This window comes from Lissotriton vulgaris, chromosome 11 (genome assembly GCF_964263255.1).
Source record: "Lissotriton vulgaris chromosome 11, aLisVul1.2, whole genome shotgun sequence".
Classification (NCBI taxonomy): domain Eukaryota; kingdom Metazoa; phylum Chordata; class Amphibia; order Caudata; family Salamandridae; genus Lissotriton; species Lissotriton vulgaris.
The window spans coordinates 1,112,073,967-1,112,101,476 of NC_141699.1; the positions used below are offsets into that span (position 1 = coordinate 1,112,073,967).

The 27,510-nt window shown below is 42.4% G+C and overlaps 1 protein-coding gene across 1 annotated transcript in view; it reads right to left on the reverse strand.

Moving 5' to 3' along the window:
- The window catches only part of LOC147684265 (putative cation-transporting ATPase 13A4), a 164,376-nt gene that overhangs the window by 122,766 nt on the left and 14,100 nt on the right, over positions 1–27,510 (reverse strand). The window contains exons 6-10 of the mRNA XM_086942618.1: positions 26,922–26,994; positions 23,093–23,224; positions 14,337–14,507; positions 6,239–6,396; positions 2,423–2,611 (exon numbers count right to left, since the gene is read on the reverse strand). Coding sequence (XP_086798744.1) covers positions 2,423–2,611; positions 6,239–6,396; positions 14,337–14,507; positions 23,093–23,224; positions 26,922–26,994 — 723 coding nt within the window. The remainder of the gene's footprint in view (positions 1–2,422; positions 2,612–6,238; positions 6,397–14,336; positions 14,508–23,092; positions 23,225–26,921; positions 26,995–27,510) is intronic.

Genomic DNA, 27,510 nt, shown 5'->3' on the forward strand with positions numbered 1-27,510 from the left:
TTTTGTAATTTGGTGTAGATCACTTTAGGAGAAATTAAAGTACAAAATTCTTTGTATATATGAATGGGTGGATTCAAGGGACTCTTAGGAGAGTCCTGCAAGCCCAACTTAAGAAAAAGCAACATTCTGATTGGCCTAGGGGTCTTTTTTTCCCAGTGGTAGCGCATTTCCACGAGAGTGAGTGCTCCGCCTAGCTGGCTGCAAAATGAATCAAACTGTTGTGGCAGCTATGACAGGACTCGGGGACTTAGTCCTCTGTCACGGACAAGTTCAATAAAAGAATAAAAGGGAGTAGGTTAGGGATACCCTGCTCTCTCAGACCTTGCGGGGAGATGGGCAACACTAAAAAACTAAAATACTGGTGTTTTTTATGCCATCCCGCAGTACCTACTCCCTCTGCATCTGCATAGTAATAAAAAGGGAAACAGGGCCCCTTAGAGGCTTTGGGGGCATACGCCTCCTCCCCCGGAAACCATTTTGTGTTTCCCCTGAGCCTTGGCCCACCCTGGGGGAGCACTTTTGTGACATGCACGGGTCCTCTACAAATTTAAAGGAAATTGTTTTTAAAAATTGGGCCACAGGCAGGGTCACTTTAGGACCCCAACACCATGCCTAGGGGGTGAGGGTATCCCTACTCTGCACCCTATGTCTTATTTGTACTTTTGTCTTAGAACTAAGATGGCTGCCTTTACATCCTTGTATCTTTGTTGATGTAGTGGCAGCCACTCAGATTTCACCATGAGATGTGGTGGGTCCGCAGAGCCTCGACAGTGTGATATATGTAACTTTTTTAGCAATAATTGCAACTACTGAACAGATGTGCACCAAATCACAATAAGCGCTCTTTCGGAAGTAATATCTAGCTTTTTACCAAATTTGGTGTAAATCTGTTCAGAGGTTTGGGCTGTAGCTGTATATAAAGTTCCTATGGAAAAATAAATGGAGAAAACGTGTTTTGGGACCCACCCCCGGCTTGATAGACCACTCTGACACTTTGCATGTGCACAATAGACAACAAGTAACCCTTTATTGTATAGTTTCATGCAGATTTGTCTAACGGTGCCAAAGTTATTAACAACACAAAAAAAGAATTTCCTATGGAAACAGAGTCCTAACTATAACTACCCAGTGGTGACCACTACTGGTTAATCGAGATAGATAGATAGATAGATAGATAGATAGATAGATAGATAGATAGATAGATAGATAGATAGATAGATAGATAGATAGATAGATAGATAGATAGATATTCACACACAAATGTAAACATTGTATGCCTAGCTCACCTCTACAACATTTTATGTTTGTACTTATACAGGGCCTACCAATAGCATTTTTAAGAGAAGGGACAATCTTATGAAATAAATCACAGTAGACATACTACCTTACAAGAGACAAAAACAAAGCAAAATAGGACGCCACCTATCCAATACAACCTCCACTGGCAGCCCAATCAAAATCTAACTGTACAAAAGGTGAAATGCGAAAGGTCACATCAGTGCTGGTGTTTTGGTCTGCTTGTAATTTTCTTTTAGGACCATCCGCAGAACAAAATAATAGTCTCCAGACAATTGCGTTCCTCAGAGCAGTCAAACATTGAGGCCCTGTGTAATTTATGATATCTGCATGTAAGGTGCCTGTGTAATGTATAATACCTGCAGGTAGTGTACCCGTGTAATGTATGGTACTTGAAGATACCATGGCTTTTGAGCAAATGAAAATGGCAGGTACTGTGCCCGTGTAATGTATGGTACCTGCTGTGACTGTGCAACGTATGAATCATGGAGGTACTGTGCCTGTGTAACGTCTCATGCCTGCAGGTACAGTGCCTGTCTAATACATGATACCTGCAGGAACTGTGCCTTTTAACACTTTGGCTGCTTGAGGTATTTATCTCCTGTGCTGGACCATAATAGAAACGGGTGTGGTCATGACGAGCTCAGCTCGTCATGACCACCAAAGGGGTTAAGGTAACTGCAGGTACTGTGTGTGTGTGCGCAGTGTATGAAACCTGCATGTACTGTGCCTATGTAAAATATGATGCCTGCAGTTTCTGTGCCTGTGTAATATATCGTACATGCAGGTACTGTTCCTTTGTAATATATGATTTCTGCAGGTACTATGCCTGTGTAATATATGGTACATGCAGGTACTGTGCCTGTGTAATATAAGGTACATGCAGGTACTGTTCTTTTGTAATATATGATTCCTGCAGGTACTATGCCTGTGTAATATATGGTACATGCAGGTACTGTGCCTGTGTAATATATGGTACATGCACGTACTGTTCCTTTGTAATAGATGATTTCTGCAGGTACTGTGCCTGTGTAATATATGGTACATGCAGGTACTGTGCCTGTGTAATCCATGATACCTGCGGACAACGCGCATTAACCAAACAACATGCAAAGGTTATTCCCACCTTGTCGAAGCAGATGAGGTTCAGCTGTCCGCACATGTTGATGCGATGGGGGCTCAGACTGAAAACGGATTTCTTCTTCAGCCTGCTCTGCGCGTAGAGGATCCCGACAGTCACCGCTGCAGGAAGGATGGGGCAAATCCCTGTGGTCATGAGGCAGAGTGACTCCAGGATGATCGCCCCAACCGTAGCCTCAAAAAAAGAAAATACCAGTGAGGTCCATGTTATCGTATGTGCTGGACGATTGTTTGCAAAAGGTCTCATGCCCCAGGGGTGTTGCCTTCTAACGCCCTCATTGAGAGTGAGATGCTCTTTTTAAAATCCATCCCCCAGAGATTGAAATTTAAATTGTGCAGAAATTATCGCCTATTACAAGTTGTACCCTTTAAAACGTGGCCTAACGTGCGGATTATGAGCTTTGTGCAACGCGATCTGCATGCACCAGTATTTATCAGGCCTAATTCGGCAGTAGATTTTGATGGCCGTCACCTGCTGAAATTTACCAGGAGAAAATTACTGGGGATGTGGCAATTACCCAAAAACTTGTAATTGCAATAAAAAGAATGGGCTTCCCATGATAAGGTCCTGCCACTCTTGCCCCCTCGGTCGGTGAGTGATATTCAGAAGATGTTCTGCGCTGATCTAACTTCTGACCTCACTCCAGCATGCCTTCGGTAGGAATTCTCTTAATGACTAGTTTGGTAGCTATAATATCTTCCTCACCATATTTCCTTGCCCCAAACTGCCTGGGTTCAAATGTCATCAAGGGAGGGGCCTCCAGGTTTGTTTTCTGGGCTGACACATAGGATGAGGGTTGGCCACCTCGTCCTTATGCTTGACCTCTCGTCAGCATTCAACCCTGTGGAGCACAATGCGCTCCTTCATAGGTCGCTGCAGCGGCTGCTCTTGAGTTCAGGTGTATCTTGACCTAGGGCCTCCAGCAGGTCAGCCTAAACAACTATACCTTCAGAAGGTTGACTCCTGCCTGTCCATCAGGGGTCTCCATTGCCTCCAATCCTCATTAACATACCCGACCTACTTTAACATCTTTACTGACCAAATCTGTGATTTGGTCCTATTGGGACAACAGACAAATTCTCTTTAGGTTTGCCAAAGAATAAGTGGCAAAGTCACATGATGGGTAATGGACCAAGCTAATGCTCAACAATTGTTACTTTGGTGGTAGAAGCTGGCCAGGATACGCCTCACCATCCATTCTTTAACTTTTCCTCCAAACAATCTCACTTTCTACCAAGGTCAAAAGCTTAGAATTGATGTAGACCAAACCCTGAGAGTCCAGACAGCAGCAGAAGAGGACACGCGCTTCCACTGGTTGAACAAACTGAACACACCCTCCCTCTGCCATCTTCCTAATACAGAGATAGCAATGGGAGCTCCTGGTGTTCGTAGACTGCACTCTATGTCAGCGTTGCTTTCTTTCAGATGTGGAGGGTTCAGAGAGTCCAGAATGTCACTGTGTGGCTTATAACAGGACGGGTGATGCCTGTAGGAGCTGGTAGGAGAATCACTGCCCATCATGTTCATGCTGGGAGTATCAACAGTGACCTCCTGGTGGCCCTGGCTTTGAACTTAGCTCCAAGAGTGTCAGGAACGTTTTAATAGTGGATCCAAACTCTGGATCTCACTGCCCCATCAGCTCTGCTGTCCTCTGCTGTCGGCACACGCACACTTGGTCTCCTTTGATTGTTCTAATCTCCTTTAACTCACTACTGAAGGGGGCTGCAGTATTTACTTACAGGACATAAGTGATTCCATATTATTATCAATATTAAATGAAACATAAATCTTAGTCAGCTAAACAATGATAGATTTGCATAGTTTCTGAAGGATTTATAAAGACCAACTCCCAAAAATAGTTTTTGCACTAAAAAGAGCATTTTTCTAAGCATAAGATACATTTATTAATTTAAGGTGAACCACTGAAACCATGAAACCTTAAGTAGTGACACATAACATTTATAAAGTCTTAAGTGCATCATCTATATCCAGACGTGGTGCTTCTGCTCCTGTAGTATTCAAGCCATATCTCTCTGAAGAGGCCTGAGTAAGCTGAAACCAGCCTCAGGGTGGTAGTGTTTCAATGTGAAGAGAACCTGGTCTGGAACTTCTGGCTGGACTGTTCCAACTGGAAGAGGACAGAGGATGATTTCCTAATGGCTGGTCTCTGTCTAGAGTTGCAGGGTGGGGGGAAAATGATGAACTGGGATGTCACCCTGAGTGATTGCCAATTAATGAGATTAATTCAGAATTCCTTCCATTACTTACTGTGTTGCAATATCAAATATTTGTCACTGCTATTAAAAAGATGCAACAGAGTATTTTGTCATAGTACAAGTACATTTTCATTGTCCTAGTGTTTTGAATAGTGAACTGTGGTATATCACAAGACATTCAATGTAGTATGCATTTAGAATATAGGCTACACTCTGTTTGAAATAGTTCATACATGAGCAGTTTATAAATGAGCATTGTCTATAAGTTTATTTTTGGAGTAAACATTGGGGTTTAGTAAAAATTTCTAAGCTGTTTGTAGCTACGTGGACCGATCAATATTTTGAATGCTTGTCCTTACGATGGTTTCCTGCTTGTTTGGTACTTGCATTGGTTTAATTATTTGAAAAAAATAGCAGTGTAGGCAATACAAACATGTTTTTTAGAGTATTCAATGAAAGTACCGTGCTTGCTCTTTTTTAAGGTGGTATGGGTTTTCATTGAGCTCCCATCACCTTTTGACATTTGTGTGATATCAAATATATAAAAATATTTTGATACAACCAATCACTGACAAACGTTGTTATTATTTTCTCTTTACTGGTTCTTAGTTTTATTAAAGCTTTGAATGAATTTACAATAGAAAGTCAAATTTGTGAAATCAATTGGTTTGGATTAGTGTCACAGAAATTGTAAACAAAGAAATATTGATGAAGTAAACGTCTCAAGGAATTATAGTTTAGGACACTGCCCATTGTTAATGATATTTTCTTGTTTGAGCCTTGATCCCCTTGGGTGAAAGTCCTCAGATTGAAGGTTGTTGGTGCTAGTGTGCACAGGAGTGGGTGCACCTACTGATCCATACCTCAGTGTACTCTAAGGACACATGTTTCATACAAAGATCGACGAGCCACCATTCTAATTGTGGGTCCAGGCAATCCTTCCACAGTCGTCGTCCTTCAAAACAACCACACTCAACGCGTCTGGATGCCATACTTAAGAAACCTTATTTGAAATGTGCTGCTGCTACAGGACAAATATCTAAAGAGACAACCATGGCTCTAAGGAAAATCAGGTTCAAAGTCTATTTGGGGGTCCACATTAATAATAATTTTTTCCTTAGTTTTTTGGCTCATGTGCCTCTTGGACTCTAGTGAGGTAATGGTGTTTAGATGTCAGAATAGCTCTCTGGAGTGTCCTACACTTGCTCTGGCATAAGTAGTGAGGCAGTAACTAAACTTTCCAAAAGGAGCGTGTTAGTTGCCACCAGTTGCGTCTCTGGGCTGTCTACGTACCAGGCTCTGCGTAGGCCCACGGACTGTGAACGAGAAAGTGTGTGAACAATGACAGTGGGTAATATGTACTGGAACAAAAGCCCTCAGAAACCTAAGTTTCATCAGAGTGAAGACAGCTTTGCCCATACTTCCAGAATCTGTAATGTACCCTCGTTCCCTCACACTGTCATGAATCTCAATCTTCCACCCCATTGCAGAAATTTGCAGCATTTCTATTCAATCTCATGGCAAGTCCTTCTTAGAGAGCCCCTATTGTACCAGACATAAAATGGAAGCCAGGAACACCACTTACCCCTGTAGGAGCCATGCAGGCAATTGCATACACAACGCCAAGTAAAGAAATAAAAATCAGAAACATAAGGAAACGTCCAATATCCCGGTACAGCTTGAAGTTCACCGGCTTGGGGTACAGGATGGATCTCACCATGTCCCCTTTGGTTGTGTTGAACCCTAAAGAGAACAAAGAATATGTGGATGGGAATTGTATGGTTACACAAAAAACATACATTGGTATCATGCAATATGAAATCTCAGATGAAAGCATATAGTAGAGTGGCTTTTGAAGCCCTACTTCCTAATATATAATAAAATAATGTGGTTTTATCTGGAGTGGTAGTTAATCAGTAAGCTTGTGCTTTATTTCATAATTTTCGTCCTTTGATATTATTATATGATCTTCTTCCCAGCCTTGAAATCTATCTTCTCATTCGATCAATAACTTATTATCCAGCACCTCATACAGCTACTAATATAATGATCAGTATTTAGAGCAGAGATACACATTTTAAATATTCTATTTTAACTGAAAAAAATAAATGTTACAGTGAAGTTATGGTTGGCACTAATATAACACCTTAACACATGTTAAAAAAAAACTTTGAAATTCATCTAAAAAGCAGTTCAAGGACAGTTATGGTTAAGAATTAAAACCAAAAGACGACTGAAATTAGCAAGTTATGGTTAGGCACATAATCTATAACACACACGGCAGCCATAGGAACCATAACTCGATCATCACATGCAGTGCTCCTGGCCTCCCTCTTAATAAAACAAATGCAATCAAAAATGTTGTAAATCATCTTCCACCTGATATTACATATCACATTTGCTTACTATTTTGACAGAGAGGAGTATGAATATGGTTTTATTAATTGGATCTTATTATATTTTGTGTTTTAGATACATTACTGCTTTAACGCGGAATTATTAAAACTTAAGTAAGACTGGGTGATAATATTTTCTTGCTTCCTTCCCTGAGGTACAGAGAAGGGGTAGCAATTTGTGTCGGAAATGATTAAACCCCGATTTGAAATCTCTGGATTGTGATGCTGACTGAAGATGGATTTTGATGCACATGATAGTAAATAAAATTCAGAAAACAATTCTTAACATATGTGGCTAGTTCGGAGTAAACAACTTTTTGGGAATTTTAAATCTAAGTTAATGGAATGGAATTATGAGAACCTGTTCTTAATTCGGGAAAGCATCTGGTTGACCCCACAGGGAGTAATTACACATGCTTTAGTGGGAGGAGCACAGAGAGCATGACTGAAGATAGAATAGGTGATGTTACAAGGCAATCATTTAGATTGCTGTACGTTACATCACGGTTATTACAACGCAAGTCAATAGGACTTGCGTTAGAGGCGCTGGATTTAGGAATAGAATGATTCACTATTCCAACTCCAGTGTGTGTAACAGTAGGAAAGGTGTTGGAATAGTTAATCATACTATTCCTTAGCCTAGAGCGCAATCCAGCGGAAGTCGTTGTAACGACTTGCGTTGTAATGACCGCAATGTAAATGTATTGCAGTGTAATGACTGCGTTGTAAAGGTCATTTCCCCTGAAGATACTGTGCAGACCACCATCTTGAGTGTGGCCCAGAGTGGTGAGAGCGCTCTAGTGGATCACATAAAAGGAAACGAAAGCTCTACCGCGCTAGCGGTCGCGTTTGCGGGAGCACCGTCCCTAGCGCCGGAGTCTCGCCTGAGTCAGCCCGTCTGCACCCGTCAGCGTCCCGGAGGCGCTTGGGGCGCGAGGCCGGTGGGTCTTATTGAGCACGTAGTAGGATGTACACTAGAGATAAACTTCTGTCCTGTAATGTACATACTGCTCCATGTCAGCGAGTCATCCCTTACTCTGCAGGGACTATTACTAAGTGTTTCACGTGCGGTTGGATTCCTGGTTCCACTGAAACCCCCCCTTGCAAGCTTTCCCCTCTAGGCAGTAAATGTGCATTGCTGAACACTAGGTCCCTTCCTCAACACGCTCTAGATATCCACAATCTGTTGACACAAGATGAAACAGACTGTCTCTTTCTCACGGAGACATGGCTGGGTGAGGGATCGGAACCTGATTTAGCTATCGCCATCCCCCCTACGCATGTTATTTTCCGTCGAGATTGAATTAAGGGTAGAGGAGGCGGAGTGGCGCTCATTATTAAGAAAATATGAATGGGGTAGGGTGCTGCACTCGTGTGTGACACTGCGGTTTTAATCCTATGTATCGATACGTGTGCTGTACCAGATTAGTGCCTGCCAACTGATATTCAAACAATGTATAAGGCCTAGTGTCAAAAGTCACTAGGACTCTAGTACGCACTACAAGAGAGTTTTCTTTAAAGTTTACGTCATTCAGTTTATTTTAAACCTTTCATTTGAAAAAACATCAAACATATATTATATTCATTATATTCTTCAAATAGTATTTTCCAACACAAATGCTACAAGCATCATAGTCAAATGATTAAATTGTAAAAAACAAAGACAACATTTTGTTAATACACAGGTTCAGCCTAGGGTAAACATAAATCAATACAGAAGGAAAAAGAAAAAAACCCAATGCATTTCGGGGCAATGGCCCCTTCGTCGGGGGTCTAATAAATGAAATCAAAATTGTAACCTGCGTGTAGTTACTCCTATTTAGCCGAACAATTTCTGTCCTCTAGTTAATTTTGCATCTGAGTGTAAGACTTGTATGTATGAAGAAAAACCTGCGTGTCTAAACAACAGCGTCTCGATCACGCAAATGTGTTTCTTCAGGATGCGCCCGGTGTTTCAGTATTTCAATCCTCTCTCATCAAAGCTCGACCGAGTATTTCATCACCATGCGCCCGGTGTCTCGGTATTTCGATCCTCTCTCAACAGAGTTTGACCATTAGAATGTAACATTCTGATGGTCGAACTCCGGGCGCATCGTGAAGAAACACATTTGCGTGATCGAGACGCTGTTGTTTAGACACGCAGGTTTTTCTTCATACATACAAGTCTTACACTCAGATGCAAAATAAACTAGAGGACAGAAATTGTTCGGCTAAATAGGAGTAACTACACGCAGGTTACAATTTTGATTTCATTTATTAGACCCCCGACGAAGGGGCCATTGCCCCGAAATGCATTGGGTTTTTTTCTTTTTCCTTCTGTATTGATTTATGTTTACCCTAGGCTGAACCTGTGTATTAACAAAATGTTGTCTTTGTTTTTTACAATTTAATCATTTGACTATGATGCTTGTAGCATTTGTGTTGGAAAATACTATTTGAAGAATATAATGAATATAATATATGTTTGATGTTTTTTCAAATGAAAGGTTTAAAATAAACTGAATGACGTAAACTTTAAAGGAAACTCTCTTGTAGTGCGTACTAGAGTCCTAGTGACTTTTGACACTAGGTCTTATACATTGCTCATTATTAAGAGGCACATTTCTTGCACTATCCTGTCTGTGGATGATCTACCAGGCTGTGAGACTCTTGCCTTCTCCTTAACGCTTTCTCCCCATCAATCTTGTTTGGGGATCTTGTTGTATAGACCTCCTGGTCCTCTTGGCTCTTTTACCGAGGACCTGTTCTCGATTATCTCCACACTTAGTCTCAGGGCCAAACACTGCATAATTCTAGGGGATTTCAACATCCATATGGACAAGGGTGAGGATCCTGAAGTGCAAAAATTCCTGGATATGACATCTTCGGTGGGACTTCACTTGTACTTGCAGGCTCCCACACACGAGAAGGGGCACATTCTGGATCAAATTTTTTCGACCATTCCGTTGTCCCTCTCCTCCCTTGCCCCAGTCCTCTGGTCGGACCATTTCCTAGCGGACTTCGTGATAGAACATCATCTGACGACCACTCGCAAGGTGCAGCGGCAAACAGCACGTATGCCTAGAGCCTTTCATAAAGTCACCCCAGCCATGCTTACTCAGGCCTTAGAAACCTATCCTTGTGTTCTTACAGGCTGGTTGGAGGACGATGTGGTGTGTTTTCAGAACTGGCTCACCGCACGTCTGGAAACCTTGGCACCACCCCGCCAGGTTAGATCAGAACCGGCAAGAGTGTCAGCGCCGTGGTTCTCTGCTTCATTGGCTGGCAAGAGAAGGCATTGCAAGAGGCTGGAGAGAATGTGGCGGAGGCAGTATGATATATCGGCTAAGCAGTCTTATAGAGAAGCAGTGAAGGAGTATCATAAGGAAATCATTGCAGAGAAAAAATCCTTTTTAGCTAAAAGGATTGAGGAAGCAGATAACTCCTGCAAAGAGATCTTTAAGATTGTGAAAGATTTTATCTCTCCCTCCTGCTGCACTCCTACATCTGTCTTCTCGGAACCATGGATCACGGAGCTTGCAGCATTCTTCACTACTAAAATTCGTACCATCCAGTCGGCCTTGCAAGGAGCCCATAACATCTCGGTTTCGGGATCCAGGGCTGACGGCTCTCTTAATCCCAGGATACATTCATCTGTATCGGACACGTATACCCCGGGTCCTATTCTTGACTGCTTCCCTGCCTTAGAGCTTCAGGCCTCGCTTGACCTCTTATCCAATTTGAAATCTGGCTCTCCATCCGACCCTTGCCCTGCCAAGTATCTTGCGGCTTTGGCACCTGCTCTCAACCCTATCATCAACCCTATTATCAACTTATCCCTGAGCGCGGGCAAAGTCCCCTCATCTTGGAAACAGGCCCTAGTCCTTCCCCTGATTAAAAAACCAAATACAGATGCCAAATTGCATTCCAACTATAGGCCAATCTCGTTGCTGCCCGCTTTGGCCAAATTAGCGGAAAAGCATGTACACACCACCTTAACCAACTATCTAGAGGTTAATTCCTTATTACATCAGTCACAGTCGGGGTTCAGATCTAACCTGAGTACTGAAACTGCTCTACTCGAGGTGACCGAGGCTGTGAAGGAGACTCTGGACAGGGGTGGAAAGGCCTTGCTCATCATGCTAGATCTGTCGGCGGCCTTCGACACCGTCCCCCACGACCTTCTCCTTACAAGACTCTGGGAGATTGGCCTAAGGGGAACGGTGTTCGAATGGTTTCAATCTTTCTTGGCCGACCGCAGACAAACGATCTGGGCCCCCCCTTTCTCCGCCCCTATGCCGCAGCTTGAGGTGGGGGTTCCGCAGGGCTCCATACTCAGACCCTCCCTTTTTAACATCTTCATGACACCATTGGCGGTACGTGTGGAGGAGCTAGGGGCCCAGATCATATCCTATGCGGATGACACACAGCTCCTGTTCACGTGTGACAGGGGCTGTGACTTCGACGGGGCGGCCATCTGGAAGTGCCTGGAGTTTGTATTTGATTGGTTCGGGAAAAGCGGCCTCAAATGCAACTCGGACAAATCCGAGATATTGTTTTTTGGCTGTCCTGCGGAACCGAGATGGAAGCTTTGGTGGCCTTCGGCCATGTTCCCCCCGGCCAGCGATTCTGTTACAGCAAAGAATCTGGGCATGCTGGTCGATAACACCCTCTCCTTCAAAGCCCAGGTAGCTGGCCTGACAGGGAAGTGCTTCGCCATCTTAAGGATGTTGAGAAAGTTTCTGCCTTACCTATCTTTGGAACACAAGAAGATAACGGTGCAGGCCCTGATAGGCTCTCGCCTAGACTATGCCAACATCCTTTACTTGGGTCTTCCTGAATATCTGTTGACCCGTCTGCAGATAGTCCAAAATTCGGCAGCCAGGGCAATCTTTGGCCTTACCAGAAGAGCCAGGGCGAGCAATCTCCTTGCCACTCTGCACTAGCTGCCGATTCGCAAGCGCATCTCATTTAAGACCTTAACTACAGCTTTTAAGGCGCTACACAATCTCGGCGCTGGCTATTTGCAGAGAAGGGTCAATTTCTATCTTCCATCTAGACCCTTGAGGTCTGCTGCCCAGGCCTATGCCATGGTGCCGGTAGTGAGACGTGTCCGCTGTGGAGGTCGCTCTTTTAGCTACCTTGCCCCCCGTCTTTGGAACACTCTGCCCCTGATGCTGCGAACGTGCCCTAATTTGTCTGACTTTAGAAAAGGACTTAAAACTTATCTCTTTGTTCTGTAAGTTGTTCCTTTGATTTCTAGTGCCGTTTGGCTGTCCTGTTGGTTGCTGGTATTTTTGTGAAGAGGATCTTTAGCGCCGGGACGCTCTTGAGCAGCTGAGCGCTCTACAAAACACCCAGTAACATAACATAACAACCACATATTCTAGCTCCCTTGTATGACCTGGGCTTAGGAAGGGTTCTTATTGTTTGCTTGTTGTTCTGTCTGTTCATCCTCCATCTGGGGTTCAGCGCCAGTATCCTGGTCAGTGTGGGGCTCGCAGTAGCTCTGCCCACCTCAGAGTCCCCTTGGTAAGCAATTCTCAGTGCTAATTTGATGGTTTGGTGTAGAGTTGAGGCACTCTTATGGTTTGACACCACGTGAAGACCTTTAACTACCATCATTTTAATTGTCTCTTTGTGTTTTACTTCAACCTAGCATGAATGTACACTCGTCATATGGCTTGTTTCTCTTGAAGATTTCTTCTCATAGTTTTGAAGTGGAAGCTGTCACAGTAGAACAGCTTGCCAAGAACAGAACATGTGGGATGTGCACTTGAAAGGATGAGGGAGAGAGAGAGAGAGAAAGAGAGGTGTGGAATGTACTGTTTGGTCTCGGAGTGCAGTGTTATGATCAGTGGTGCTCAAATTTGCATTGTGTTCTACACTGAAAGATGAAGAATGTGATGCTATAGGCTGTGGTGCACAAATGTGCATTGTGTTGTACATTGGGAAGTATTATGAAGTTCTTACTATTGGCCCGGACACGGCTTCATGTCATCCTGAATTCTGACTCTGTCTTGCTTGAGCTCTTTTGGGCGCACAGACAGGCCCCCAGAGTTTTGCAAGTTGTTTGGGTTAATCACGTTCAATGCTGTTTCGTTTTTGGAGAGATTGTTTAATGTACCCTGGAAGGCTTTTGTAAGCTTTGTGAAGATAAAGGCTGGAACATGTGAGAATGCAGAGGGAACGTGGGAACTCCTTTTGCCCTGGAATGCTTGCACAGAAGGAGGCCAATTCCAGTAAGTTTCCTTGGTGCAGAAGGAAAAACTCTCAAACCTTCTAGTGTGTATTGAAACTATAAAGCGGAGGGTTGTTGACTTAGAAACCTGGATTTGGGAATTCGAATGGGGGCGGATGCGTCCACTTTGGTACAGCGGAACCCTGGTTGCTGAGGCTCTTAACCCCGGCTGGAGCGGGCTAAGATGCAGTGTTTGTGCCAGGTGAAGTGTTTGAGTTTTGATTATTGCCATTGTGATGTGTGGCCAGTGGCTATGTTCATTTGAGGTGTTTTCTTTGTGATGTGTGAGTGAGTCAGAGTGCACATCCAAAGTAATCATTTGATGTATTTAGTGTATATATCTTTCTGATTTCTTGCAGGACGTCCAGTATTATTTTCATTAATTTCATTACTAATATTTATGCATTTAACTGTTGCATTTGCCAAGTGTGTTATTATTGCTTTATATATGAATATATATCTTTATATTCATTTGAATATTGTTCATTTCGTATCTGGGAAAGCCTTTCTGTTAGAGAGCATTGCATAAATAAAACCCCGCGCCTCATTCTAAAAAGAGAGTCTTTGAGGCGTGTTTCATTTTATAAAGTGAAACCCCTTTCTAGGTGTTGTTGTGTTTTATATCTCTTGATTTGTTGTGTTTGAGCCATCGTATGGGAGTGGTATTTTTTAGGACGAAGAAGTAACACATTTGGTTACTTCTCTGTGTATTTGTATGTATCCAAAGGCAACATCTATGATGAGCCCCTGGCCTCTTGGTTGAGCCAAAGAGGTATACGAATGACACCTGTGACTCCCTCTCTCTCCTCATTTTTTCCCTCATTCTCTCGGACTGATGAAAGGCTCTCACTCTCTCTACCTTGTCTTCAGGTTTTTGTCATGGTTTTAAGGTCCTAAATTCAGAGACTGAGTCCCACTCTTCTCAATCTCTTTTGCAGGTCTTTCTCCTTCTGATGTTGTCTCTTTAGCTCTAGGTCACATTTTGGTCTTTTCTCGTCTCTCACCTACAGTGAGGCTCCTCCCTTCAGATGTGGCCACCTCAGATACAAAATTGGTCATACACTCACCTGTTCTTAGCACCACGGCTTTCGCTGGACCCTGACTCGTTGACTCTGCTCGGATGACCTCGGTCCCGCAGAACAGCATGTGCCTCTTATAATCTTCCCCAATAAATGTCTTCCAGGGCATTGAGTTATCCAGGTGAGGTAACTGGGTCTTCGTCACAGGAATGCATTCGCCTTAAATGACGATGGACGAAATGTTAGTGAATCAATACATTAATGTTTTATTGGCAAAGTTCCAAAAATTAATATTTTTTTACCTTTATCCATATTTCCTATTAATTAAATTGTAGGAGGAAAAACTGTTTTTTTGCTCAAAGGATAAGAGGCCATGAAAGTATTTGACAAGGTAAAATTGTCCTAAAATTCATCACAACTCTTAGAATCACAGTAGTTCTACCCATGCATAAAAGAAACTGTGCTTAGAAGCCTTTAGCATCTTTTTAGAGCCCTGAAGAAAGACTTTCTTCCAATGCAAAGTTCATGGTACTCCAGCATTTTATTGTTAGTGCTACCAAGGAATCGAACAAAAATGGTGGCACGTGATCCACAAAAACTCATTTCAATAGCAGTATTATCTTATGGGAAGGTCACTACCACATAGTTATTTTTGGTGAAATGAAGAGGAGCAATTATGTTATGTTCAAACCCTTTAACTTGACTCGGCACTGATAAGTATGAGAGAGTGAAACACTATGATGAAAACACACTACCCCTTCATAGCTAAATAAAAAGGTGGGATCTCAATATCATTCTCCCAACGAGTAAATGTTTCTGTGAGGAGGCAGTGCGGTCACCCACAGGTGCGCTATCCTGGTCACTCACGACAACACATTTCTGCATGTCCTATTGGCAGAAATCCATTTCTATCAGCATCACGTAATTCCCCATCTTCTCAATAAACCCCATTCTCAGTAGACAAGGGGCCAGTCCACCAAGTTTCACAAAATGCAACACTGCACAAAACACAAAAATTTAGCACAGCTTCATATCTACCTTTCGTCAAGAAGACTTGTTGACTTAAGTAACATAGTGTAGTGTAGTTCCTATATTCCCAATAGGCTCTGCGCATTGGAATAGTATATCCTATAGTTTAAACGTAGGACTGAGGTCGACTAGGTCTCTATCGAGTATAGTAAACTTAATAGTGAGTGCCAGCTAGCTCAGAGGTCACTAGAAACTTTCTTGAATACACAAGAAGGGATTCGTTTCTGACAACCGCATAAACATGACAACTTTGTTTCTGCAAGAATAAACGTATCTTCAGAGTCGTGGAAACAATAGATAAATATTTTACTCAGTCAATTGTGCATGCTTCGTTTCAACAGAGGTGCAGAGAAATAGAGAGACAGGCGTTTTCAATAAAAGGATTTATTGAACAGTCTTCTTTCTCATGCAAGTAAAGTGAACTGCTACAATCGTAATGCAGGCTGCAAAATATAATGCATACAGCGAGAATAGAATTATAAAATAATACTGTAAATGCATTGTGTGGTTTCTAAGCCATATAAAAGTACATACATAAATAACACTGGCTAAAAGTACTCAACTGGTACTTCTAAAATACGCCTAACCTAAGTCTGGTACGCGGGAGGGAGTAAGTATTTGTGTAGCATAGGTTTAGTTTTCTTTGCCAAGAATCTATCCAAGATTTCTCTTAGGGTCTAATCAGCTCCATACCTTAGGTTAGAATGAAGGAGGTCTGGTATCTCTGTCTCTGGACTCGATTTCCCAACACCCCGCAAGGGGAGCTTGGAATCACTGGAGCTGGATTCTCGCCGAGAGAAATGCAGCCTCTCGATCAGTGCGTCAGCTGGAGGGTTGGCTTCCTTTGGCACTTGCTGTAGTGAGCTGTGTCGGGCAAGTAGATAGTCGAGCTGCTCTGAACCACCACGTCTTGCTGGAGCAAGTGAAGGCATATTTATACCTTGAAGGTGCCTAGTTTAACGTAAAGTCGGGCATGATAATGTCAGGAAAGAACCTCAAGGGAATAGTAGTTCTTTGTAAAGTCCATGAGTTCTTGGACAAATCAATATTCAAGCAAGGGGAGGTCCCCAACTGCTTAAGCCGATTGTCAAAGAAATCGTGATGTTTTGGTACGGGTGGAAGTAGCCATGCCTGTATTTGGACTGCATGGGCTATGTCTAAATATGGGTATGATTTCTATGCCTATATTAGGGCAATGTGAATTGTACCTATATAAGGGCATGAATCGGGAAATTTCGCTCGGATCCTAAAACGCCATACAACAATTGTGTTCATGTGATACTAAAATTGATCTAGTGGTGTGCCACAGCATAAGCAGTGTTGGACTTGGCCCTCTCTGCAGGGTAAGCAAAAGACACACAAGGGGGGTGGCATGGTGAGCAAAAGAATGATGGATTTAACCCAGATCTCTTGACTGGGAGTGAATGTTTTGTCTAGAGTGAATGCACAAGAGCCCAACTGTAAGTCAACCCGTCCCAGACAGGTTTTCTACAGACAGTCAGAGGCACAGAATGGTTAAGCAAGAAAATATCCACCTTCTAAAAGTGGCATTTTCAAACATGCAAGTTAAGAAACAACTTCACCAAAAGATGTATATATAAATTGTGAGTTCAGAGACTCCAAACTCCAATTCTCAATCTGCTCCCAATGGGAAATGACACTTAAAAGATATTTCAAGGAAATCCCCATGTTACCCCATAGGAGAGATAGGCCTTGCAATAGTGAAAAATTAACTTAGCAATATTTCACCATTACGACATGTAAAACACGCCACTACATGCCCTACCTTTTAAATATACTGCGCCCTGTCCATGGGGCTACCTTGAGCCTGCCTTAGGAGTGCCTTACATGTCATAAAAGGGAAGGTTTGGGCCTGGCAACTGGATGCACTTACAAGGTATAAATGGCAGTTTAAAACGGCAATACTTATTCAAAAAAAGATCTGAAAAATTAAACGGCACTCACTTACACTGCAGTGGCAGACCTGAGACTTGTTTGCAGGACTACTCATGTGGGTGGGGGAACAGCTATTACATCCCAGCTGTTACCCCACTTGCGTTGTAACAATACTAGGTGTGGGCGGAAAATCCGTTTCGCTCGCGGATTTTGCGGATTTTCCGGAAATTCGCAATCCGCGAGATTCGCGAATCTCCCGCAAAATCCGCAAATCCGCGAGCAGCGGATTTTGCTCGCACTGCTCGCACTGTTCGCGTGAGTTCGCGGCTTCCCAGTACAACTTCGCGCCCCGCGAATAAGTGCAAAATTGCAGAAATACGATCTAATCAAAACTGAAACTACTTACCAGGTTCAAAAGTTCAGGCTCATCATTAGTAGCCATTTCCTGTAGTGCTTGCTGAGGGGCCCCTCCAGAGTTCAGTTGCCAGTTGCAACTATTATGTGACCCTGCTCTGAACCTCAGAATAGTTACACATATGCCACAAAGGTCCTGAATTACAGCTAAGGGAGACAAGCAGGAGCCAGGCTGGCAGTTCAAATCCACTAATCAGCCCCTAATTCATTATTGTCAGTTGGGGCAGGGCAGGTGTTGTAACTAATTTTGCAACAATGAAAGCACTTAGCAAGTGCAAAAGTTCACTAATCAGGAAGCACTAAGGAAGCAGGTGCCAGCTAAAAAAATATTCTGTGACACATTAATCAGCCCCAAATTAATTCAGGTCACTTGAGGCAGGGAAGGTGTGCTTGCGTTGCCACAATAATGTACACTGACTGGACAACCAGAGGGTGCTGTGATGAAACAGAGGGTGGCATGGGTGGGCCAGAGGGTGGCATGAGTAGTCAGAGAGTGGCAGTGGTGACAGAGAGTGGCAGTGATGAAGAAGAGTGTCCCAAACAGGCTGGACACGTAGAAACAACAAGTTCGCGAAACTTGCGACCCGACAGGTAAGTTCGCAATTTGCGAAAGTGTACAAAACCCTCGCGAACTGGCAGAAACACGGGCGAACACACAAAAAAAAAAAATCCGCAAATTCGCGGGAATTCGCGGATTTTGCGGATTGCGAATCCGCAAATCCGCAAAATTCGCGAACGCGAGATCCGCAAAATTCGCTCATGCTTAAACAATACATGACCATCACAACACAATTTTTTACAATGCTTAGGCCTTTAGAATGTATGCCTTTACAACGACTTTCATTGTAAAGGCATGAATGGTAAAGGGATATGCGTTTCAAATGTAAGTATTAGGTAAGTATGAGTTTTGGGGTGGTGTGGGTAATTTTGAGGTTCAGGGTGGGTATAGGTTTTGGGGTGGCATGGGTAGATTTAGGGTGGGCATGGGTTTTGGGGTGGTTAGGGTAATTTTAGGTTTTAGGGTTGACAGGGGTTTTGGGGTGGCTTCGGTAATTTTGAGGTTTAGGGTGAGTATGGGTTTTGGGGTAGCATGGGTCAATTTAGGGTTTAGGGTGGTTATGGGTTTTGGGTGGCATGGGTGGGTTTAGGGTGGGTATGGGTTTGGAGTGGCGTGGGTAATTTTAGGGTTTAGGTGGGTATGGGTTTTGGGGTGGCAGGGTTAATTTTAGGGTTTAGGCTGGCTTTGGGTTTTGGGGTGGCAAGGGTAGTTTTAGGGTTTAGGGTGAGTAGGGGTTTTGGGGTGGCATGGGTAATTTTAGGGTTTAGGTGGGTATGGGTTTTGGGGTGGCAGGGTTAATTTTAGGGTTTAGGCTGTCTTTGGGTTTTGGGGTGGCAAGGGTAGTTTTAGGGTTTAGGGTGGGTAGGGGTTTTGGGGTGGCATGGGTAATTTTAGGGTGGGTAGGGGTTGAGAGGTTGTTAAATTTATATATATGGTTTTATATATTTCAACGAACATCATTGTGTGTAGAATATATAAAAACATATATAAAAGTAAGTACATTCGTTTTTTTTTACATGTATTTTTATGCATTACCATGCATGCCATTACTAAGAAATTATACGCTTTTTACAGGGAAATATAAAGCTATGATGTATACATAAATAGCGTTTACATTTACCTGTAAATTCTTATGTTTTCCAATCACAATTTTAACCACATGTATGCTTTTACAAAACATGCTTTTACAACAAAATTAGTTGTAAAGGCATGCGTTGTAAAGGTATATGCATGGTTAAAGATTGCATTGTAATGGCAACGCGTTGTAACAACATTTGCGCTGTTACAACCGTGTTGTAAAGGCATGCAAAGTAATGGCATGCTTTGTGGAGACATAAAACCATGTGGGTGGGCCAATCAGTGCTGCAGGCCAACTAGTAGATCCAATTTGAAGGCCATGGGCACCCCTGGTGGACTTAACTAGGGACCTATTAGTATATCAAATATGCCAATCATGGATAAACCAATCACTAACACATTTTAGGGAGAGATCATTTGCACGTTAGCACTGGTTAGCACTGATAAAGTTCCCAGAGTCCTGAAGCCAACAAAAACAGGTCAGAAACAAAGAGGAGAAGGCAAAAGGTTTGGGGATAACACTGCAATAAGGGCCAGGTCCAACACAAACTTTGTTGGCAACAATGCCGCCTCCTCCTCGGACACCCACTTTATGCCTTGCCCCACTGAACTTTACCTTCTCAGACATTTTTCTGAAAGTAAGCGCTAACTGGGCCTAATCCACTTCTGGTCTCTGATGTGTGCTCCATCTCGGTCGCCATATTTTTTTAACTTTAACTCAGTCTTGTGTGACTAGATGTCCATGGGTGGCGCTTTAATTTTTTAGGAGGCAGTTAGTGTCTTAAAATTTGAAAATTCATAATTCTGGTTCTACTGATTGGATGTTAGTCGTTTTTGTCTAATATTCTATTAACATTTACCCCATTTTGCTACATTGGTTTGGGATTTTCTTGTGTTGTGTTTACACTTTATTACTGTTGTAAGTACTTCATAAATACTTCACCCGTTGCTTCTAATTGAAGCCTGACAGCTTTTGTGCCACTCGACCGGAGGGTCAATCACAGGTTGATTTAGTGACTTTTCTGGTTCACCCTGACAGGGGTTGTATTGTGTCTGTCGCTTGAGCTGGGTTATCACACCACTCAACCAACATATTCTCACAAGCAGTAGGTTGTGTGCTTTTTGTATTTGATGCACCACCTTGAAAGCAATTAATTTCATGCAGATGTCAATTCATCAAATTGCTAGGGGTAGTGGAAGTGACATAACACACTCCTTGACCTTCCTGAAGGCGTGCAGGTTAGGGGCACGTCTGGTGCTGATTGGGCGTTTGTTCCAGGTCTTGACTGCAATGTAGGAGAACGCCCCTTCCTCCTGCTCTGCGGATGTGGATGCAGGGATCTCTGCTAGGGTGAGGTTGGCGGACCAGAGATTCCTTTTGGGTGCGTAGAAGGCCATTTACAGAGCATGATCAAATGAGAAATGACCTATTAGTAAAATTTCCAAATCTACCCTTGTCATGGCAGCAGACAAGGCAAGCTTCCTTCCTGGTGCTGCAATGTCATGCCTTTGTAATCTTCGGCTCTTGAGCAGACTCCAGGTATGCTTGGGGAGTTAGTTACAATCTGCCAGAATCTGCACGGGGTAAAGTCCAGATCCTATTCCTGTGGTATCTATATCCCTCCGGGGATTTTCTCATCACCGATTGTGCTTTTGTTCTGTCAGTCCTGCCTTTCCTTCAACCAGCCTGCAGGAGTGTCTCTTTTTCGCCTTCTGCATACCCCTTTTTCTCTTACATTTAGTTCTTCTTTACAGATGCAGAGACATATACAGGAGGTTAATGGACCTATAGTAGGCAGATGAGGGATTGCCCTCAATACCCTCAAGGTTCAGATGTTTGTAGACAGGATGCTTGTTTCATATAGGAGGGAGAAACACACACTACAATAAGTTGATGTCTGGAAACACAACTCCACTTTCATTTTAGGATGGTTCAGGTTAGATAAAGCAGTTCCAAAACATGTTTTGTTCCACAAAAATTTGGATAAAACTTAGATAATAAATTAAAAATATGAGTAACACGCATCATCTTGATCGAAATGCTGTACAGGGAGGGAGGGGGAAACAACAATTGAGCATGGGGAAAAGAGCAAAAATGAACATGTGGTTTGGTGTTTGGGGAGGAAGCAGCAAACAAGGTGTAGAGCCGGAAAATACATGCACTCTCCATGGAATACTGAAAGTTAAAGAAAAAAGTAGTTCTATGAATGTGAGCAGTAGAAGGATGCAAATCATTCAATCAAGAGGATGGGAAAGAAGGTATGCTCCAGTGAAGGGGCAAAGATGGAAACGGTGGTGATAATTCCAGAAATCCATACAAGAATTGTCACGAGAACAATCTGAGTCTAGTTCACATGTGTGAAACTGTGAGAGGACAGGAGCAATAATCTCATTGGGGTCTAAAGGTTCTTCATTCTTCTAAACAACATATCATTGAGGGTCAGAGTGTCACCCCCTTCTTTTGACACATTTCCAGGAGATTGGGCCATTTATGATCTAAGAAGGTTTTAAAGATTTTAATCATATTGCAGTCTGGGCCCAAGCCCTACTCAGAAGAAGAATGTCTCCACAATCATCCTAGGGTTCTATTTGTTAAGGGTCCCTGGTCAGGCCATTCCCAGTGACAGGAACCACAACAACAAATGACAACAAATCCTCATTGACAGAGTCACATTTCATACTGGTTCTTCCAACAATCCAATGATTATTTTTATCAAGCGCTGTAAGGGTGCTACCATGAGAACTGAGAGGGGAACATTTTAGGAGAGTTGGACTTGGAACTGGACGGATTCAAGGTAAGGACTTGAGCCCCTCTAGATGGCATTAAGAGACTTCTGTCATAGACCTTTTCTCTTATATGGACAACGTTACTCCGAGTGGGGTCCGGAGTACTCAGGTTGCTGCTCCAGTTGTCAAAATCAATGATTCCCTAGAAGTAGCAAAGAGGTTACCAAAGTCTCACATTCCAAGCTCCCACCAATCACCTTGTTGTGTCCCACATGGTAAAGAGAACCTAGAGTTCATTTTAATTAACTTCCTTCCCCAAGCTAGTTTGAGCTGACAAACCCCATTGCAGCTCAAGACAAATAGTTTTTCCAATTTCCCAATTCTTATAAAATGTTTTAATCTCTTGCCAGAATCTAGAATGGAAACAGACAACAATCTTGAAGCGGACTCAACCCTCTGTGTCTCAAAGGAAGCATTCATTTTCAATTAAAGGGTCATCAGACCAGGATGTCAATGTGCGTGTAGCATGATGTAGTATCCTATGTGTTCCCATCCATACATGTCTGAGCAGTGTCTGCAATGTTGAGAGTGAAGGATGTACTTCAATAGATGGTTCTTATTTTTTACACACACACACACAAGAATACTCCAAGCAGATTATGGGATCTGCTGATCAATTCCGACTCTGGAGCAACACTGACCCTTGGGGACCTTGGTTATCATACGTGTATCCTTACAGCTCTCATTGTTATTTTTCTGAGTACTAGAACCCAGACATGCTCCTGGTGCTGCCAGAACTGCGGGGAGCAGAAGAGGCACTCCGAGTGTCTGATTCTGCACCACTGCAGAGGCAGATTCACACCCCGCTCACCTCCATATCTCCATACATGGCCAGGGCAAGATATGCAACAAGTGGACTTGATATGTTACATGTCTTTCAGATGAGAGATGTGTTTCAACTCTGGCTTCAAAGGTGTCTTGGTGTCAAGTAAAACTGGATCTGAGGCACAAATTTAAAGTAATGCACGTGTGGAAACATTTCACCATAAACCCAGAATGCACTCTGACTGGAGCAATTATCAAGAAGAACTGGAGGCCTCACCTGTGAGCATGCCTTCATTTAACACGCATGTGCCATTGATCAGGATAGCATCGCATGACAGCAAGAAGTTCTTGCCTGTTAAGATGACGACGTCCCCGGGGACCAGAAGTTGCGATTCCACTTGACTGCATCCTGTTGAAAATGACACAAATATATGGAGTTTCCTCTAATGCTAGAGTCTCTTGTTTCTTGGGGGAGATGATTCCCTGAGATATGAGCCTTTGTGTCAGGATGTGGCAATCCACTCTGCACAAACCCCCTTCCCTATCGGTTGGTGGTCACTCCAGGAGATGCCATCTCATATGCCCTTTGAAAGAGGTGCCAGTGGGGTGGATGATAGGAGGACTCATGAAGCCAATGCTTGGATTTTGCTGTTAGTAGAGAGGGTCAATCCAGCTTTCTACCAAGGAGGATGCCTATTGCCTCTACCTTTAGTTGCCAACAAGAATAGCAGATACACACCATCAGCCAGCAGGCCACTGGAAGGCTTCATTGGGGAATCATTCCCGGACTTCTCTGATAACTGTAGCTTACCTTTGTGCTGATTTAATGTTGTAAACAAGGGTTAATTCAAGATTTTGGGAAGGAGAAGTCTTGACTCAGAATAAAAGGGAGCCTGATCCCATCACAGGAGAGGTATTTTTTATAAGGGAGTGCACTATCTAATGCATTGTAATGTATCAGAAAACATAAAAACTTGGAAAAAAGTTTTGAAAATATTTTTATATTAATACCAATTATTTTTATATATGGATTTTATGGGTATAACTAAATAAGAAAAATGGTAAAGCACCATTAATGACAGTTTAAATTTAAAAATGTATAATTTAAAATGAATTAAATTACATTAAAATAATTTTCTCAAGGTTAAAGATGAAGTTAAAAAAATATTTCCATCTAAAACGAAAAACATTTTTATTACGCATTATCAAATATTTAAAGCGATGTATGACTTAATTACAAGTACTTTGCTTACATTTAATGGAATTAATTGCTACAGTAATTTGTTTTAAAAATATTTTATAACATTTAAAAAGTACTATTTTTATATTTATTTAATAGTAAGTTATATTGTTTATATGTTTATTCAAAATTATTTAATTGAAATTAATACTTTTGTGGTCTTTACATTTAAGGCACTGCCTCAATTATTTATTATGGGAGGGTGTTGTGCTGCCAGGGGTTGGCCACATGTAGTGCTAGACTTACAACAGTTTTTTAATACTAACTTAAACATGTAACTTAGACTGTACCAGAGGGTGGAGATGTGCAAGTCTAGCACTCACATGTCATGAACAGCGAAAATGTGTAAGTTACTCAGACGTTTAAGAGTAAATTTACAAATGTAAATTACTTACAAGTATAAATTACCTTTGTGAATAGTCACGATATTGTGGTGTTTTTGTGTGATTTGTGCAGAATACTCCTTTAATTTGAGTTCTGGAGTCATATGTCAGTTTGGCATTGTGGACTGTGCTTCTGTGGAGGGCACTGCATCTCTCTCCCCTGGAACAAAACTTCTAACAAACTCCTAATTAGTATTTCCAACTATAGATGTTAATTAAAACTGTGCAGGCTACACACCTCAAGCCACGTGTGCCAAAGAGATGCTTGAAAGGTGGTGAAAGATGGGTTCATGGAAGATCCCCTATTTTTTATTTATGTAAGGACCTCTTCTAATTGTGACAGCCAAGAAGCTGTTGGCAAATATTGGCCTTTGTGAGGATTTACGTGGACTAGACAAAAATGTGGTAGTGAGCAGTTCCTTTTACCATCCTGGGTGCAATTTGATGGCATTTCTAGGGAAGGCAGGATTCCTCACCCGACTCGCCTTACCACCCAACTTCCCCATGGTCCTAATATATATGTTGTTCTTTGCTCTTGACGCATTTTACACTCCTAACGGAGCCCACCAATTCAAATGGGGGCTTCTTCTTGCAGCATTAGTATCTGGGGGTCTATATTACAAATCTTTCAGAGATAAGTGAGAGGTCAAAATCCTTAAGGACTATATCCTTGTTCATGAGAATTCCAAGGAACACTATGATAAGAGACTTCTGGTTTGTGAAACCAGTTTGGTCCTCCAAAGGGAAAAGTGCAGGATAGGAGTGGGTTTCCTTGAATCTAAGGGGCATGAGATTATAGAGTTCAGGCCCAAGAAGCAGCTACATAGAGACATCATCAAAATGCTGAGAATTGAGGAGTAGGAGAACCTGATCTGAATGAAGGAATATAAAACTATTCCTCCCATGTTGTGAGGAGTGAGCTTGACAAGTTGGCACAGAAGGGAACTGTGTATAATGGATAGGTTACTTGTCGGAGGGAGGTTGAGAATGTGATGGTAGTTAAGCTGAACGTGGTATATAAGCTGTTTCCAGGCATGGTAATGGATTATAGAGGTCAGAACTGTTATATCTTAAGATTGTGATGGGCACAGAAAACAGTAGGTGAAATGTAAATTTTGTTGGCGTACATGTAATTTTAGGAATTGTTTCTTAAGGTTATTATGCAAAATTCTCCAAAGCATGCCTTTATGCTTCATCTTGTAATTAATTATGGGTTTAGGTTTAGGTTTAGAACATGCTAGTTAACTTGGTGTCAAAGAAGTGGGCTGTTCATGGCCAGTAATAGAAAAGTGGAAGAGAGCAATTGAATGTTTGTTTGGATTTTATGCAAAGTGATAGGGGGTTGGTCCTTTCCACTGCTGCTCTGATATCATAATCTGGGGCATGTATGTGTGTGCCAATATGGAACATCTTCTGAGGACTGCAAGGCGCTAATGGATGAACACTCACGCCTCTGATCGATATTTAGAACATTGTTGATGAAAGATTGAAACTAACAGAAACTCTTCCAATTTCCCTGATCGCCTGACCTGATCTTCCTGTATTATTACAAGGATTACTATTGACGAACTTATAAAAGTTATATAATCTCTTTTCCTTCTCCTCAGACCCATTTTATTACACGTTCTATTTTGGCTAAACTGGCTAGACCAGCTGGAACCCTCCTTCAACTAATCTTTTTTTTTTAATATAATTTTTTTTGGTAATCCTCATATATCACAAATGGAACTCTTGATGGGACACTGGCTCCTCCGTGCACTGCTGGCCGTTCTGCCCCGACCCTCGTTGGTTTTGGCCTGATGCAAGTTGGTTTGCCCGTACCCTCAAGCAGCCACTACCTTCCCCTCCAAACTCCTTTTTTTTTCGCCGATCTGTGTGCGCCCCTTGCTACTTAGGAGTACGGGGAACCAGCAGGGCTCCAGACAAATCATTGGAAAACCAATCATCGAGATTGCCATGCCACCAAGGCTGCCCAAACATTCGTCACACTTCTGGGATCGCATGCCACATCTGATTTGCAAGTTAACATAATCTGCCTCAGGCAATTAGCAAAGGTTGGGGGAGTTGGATCTTTCCATGCCCTACAAATCTCGCGCCTTGCTAAGAGGATGATAAAAAATACAAATTTAGTGGGAAGGTCATTCACTTGATAGTTCGTAACAAGCCCAAACATGACTGTAAACCTTGGGAGTGCTAAAGGCATTGGGAGAACTAATCTGTCCCAGTTTTATTTCACTATTTATCTGTAATTATTTTGATAATATAAATTTATCCCATTCCTTCATGTCCCTCCTATGACAGATTTTTGTTATAATTAACTAATTATACTGACAAAACTCACAAACATCCCGCCTGCTCCCCCATCCCACTGTTTACTGCTCAGAACTAGCTGGGCTATCTATCAAACACTCATCCCATATGTTCCTGCCCCTCGTGTTACAATTTTGATTCCTGACAAGCAAGTTAGACTAACATGATCTCACCTCCATCTCTCCTGAGCACCGACACTTTGACATTATTATGTGCCTCCACCAGCCTGGCCAGTCTGACCGCTTGCTGGGAATTAAAAAACAAGCACAAGCAGTTGTTAATCAGGAGATAGCCAGGGTATGATTTAATGCAAATCATAACCCCCACAAAAATATCTAATTGATAGTACAACTTCAGATCTTGAGCTTTTAGTAAAATTAAAACAAATGTTGCTATTTTGAGATAGGTTAATATCTGTGACAATGGGAACCATTATTTAAAAAATAACACATAAATATGGTACAATTGTTTCAATTAGATACAATACATATGTACATTCCAGGTGCTAATGCAAACATTTATACTTAGATGAGTATTTGATTGGGGGTATTCATTTAGATTTTAAGCCAGGGAGGGGGAAGGGTAACTCTCGAAGCACAAAAAGGCCATCAGGTCCCAATACCACATTTGTCCACTTAGAGTTATTTTCTTTGTTCTTCTTGGAAAATCACATGGACTCCTCTCCTGCCAGGCTCAAGAGCACTCAAGATGGAAAAAGGCCATTCACCAAAGTCCCACTTGAATGGACCCTTGTGTTCCCCT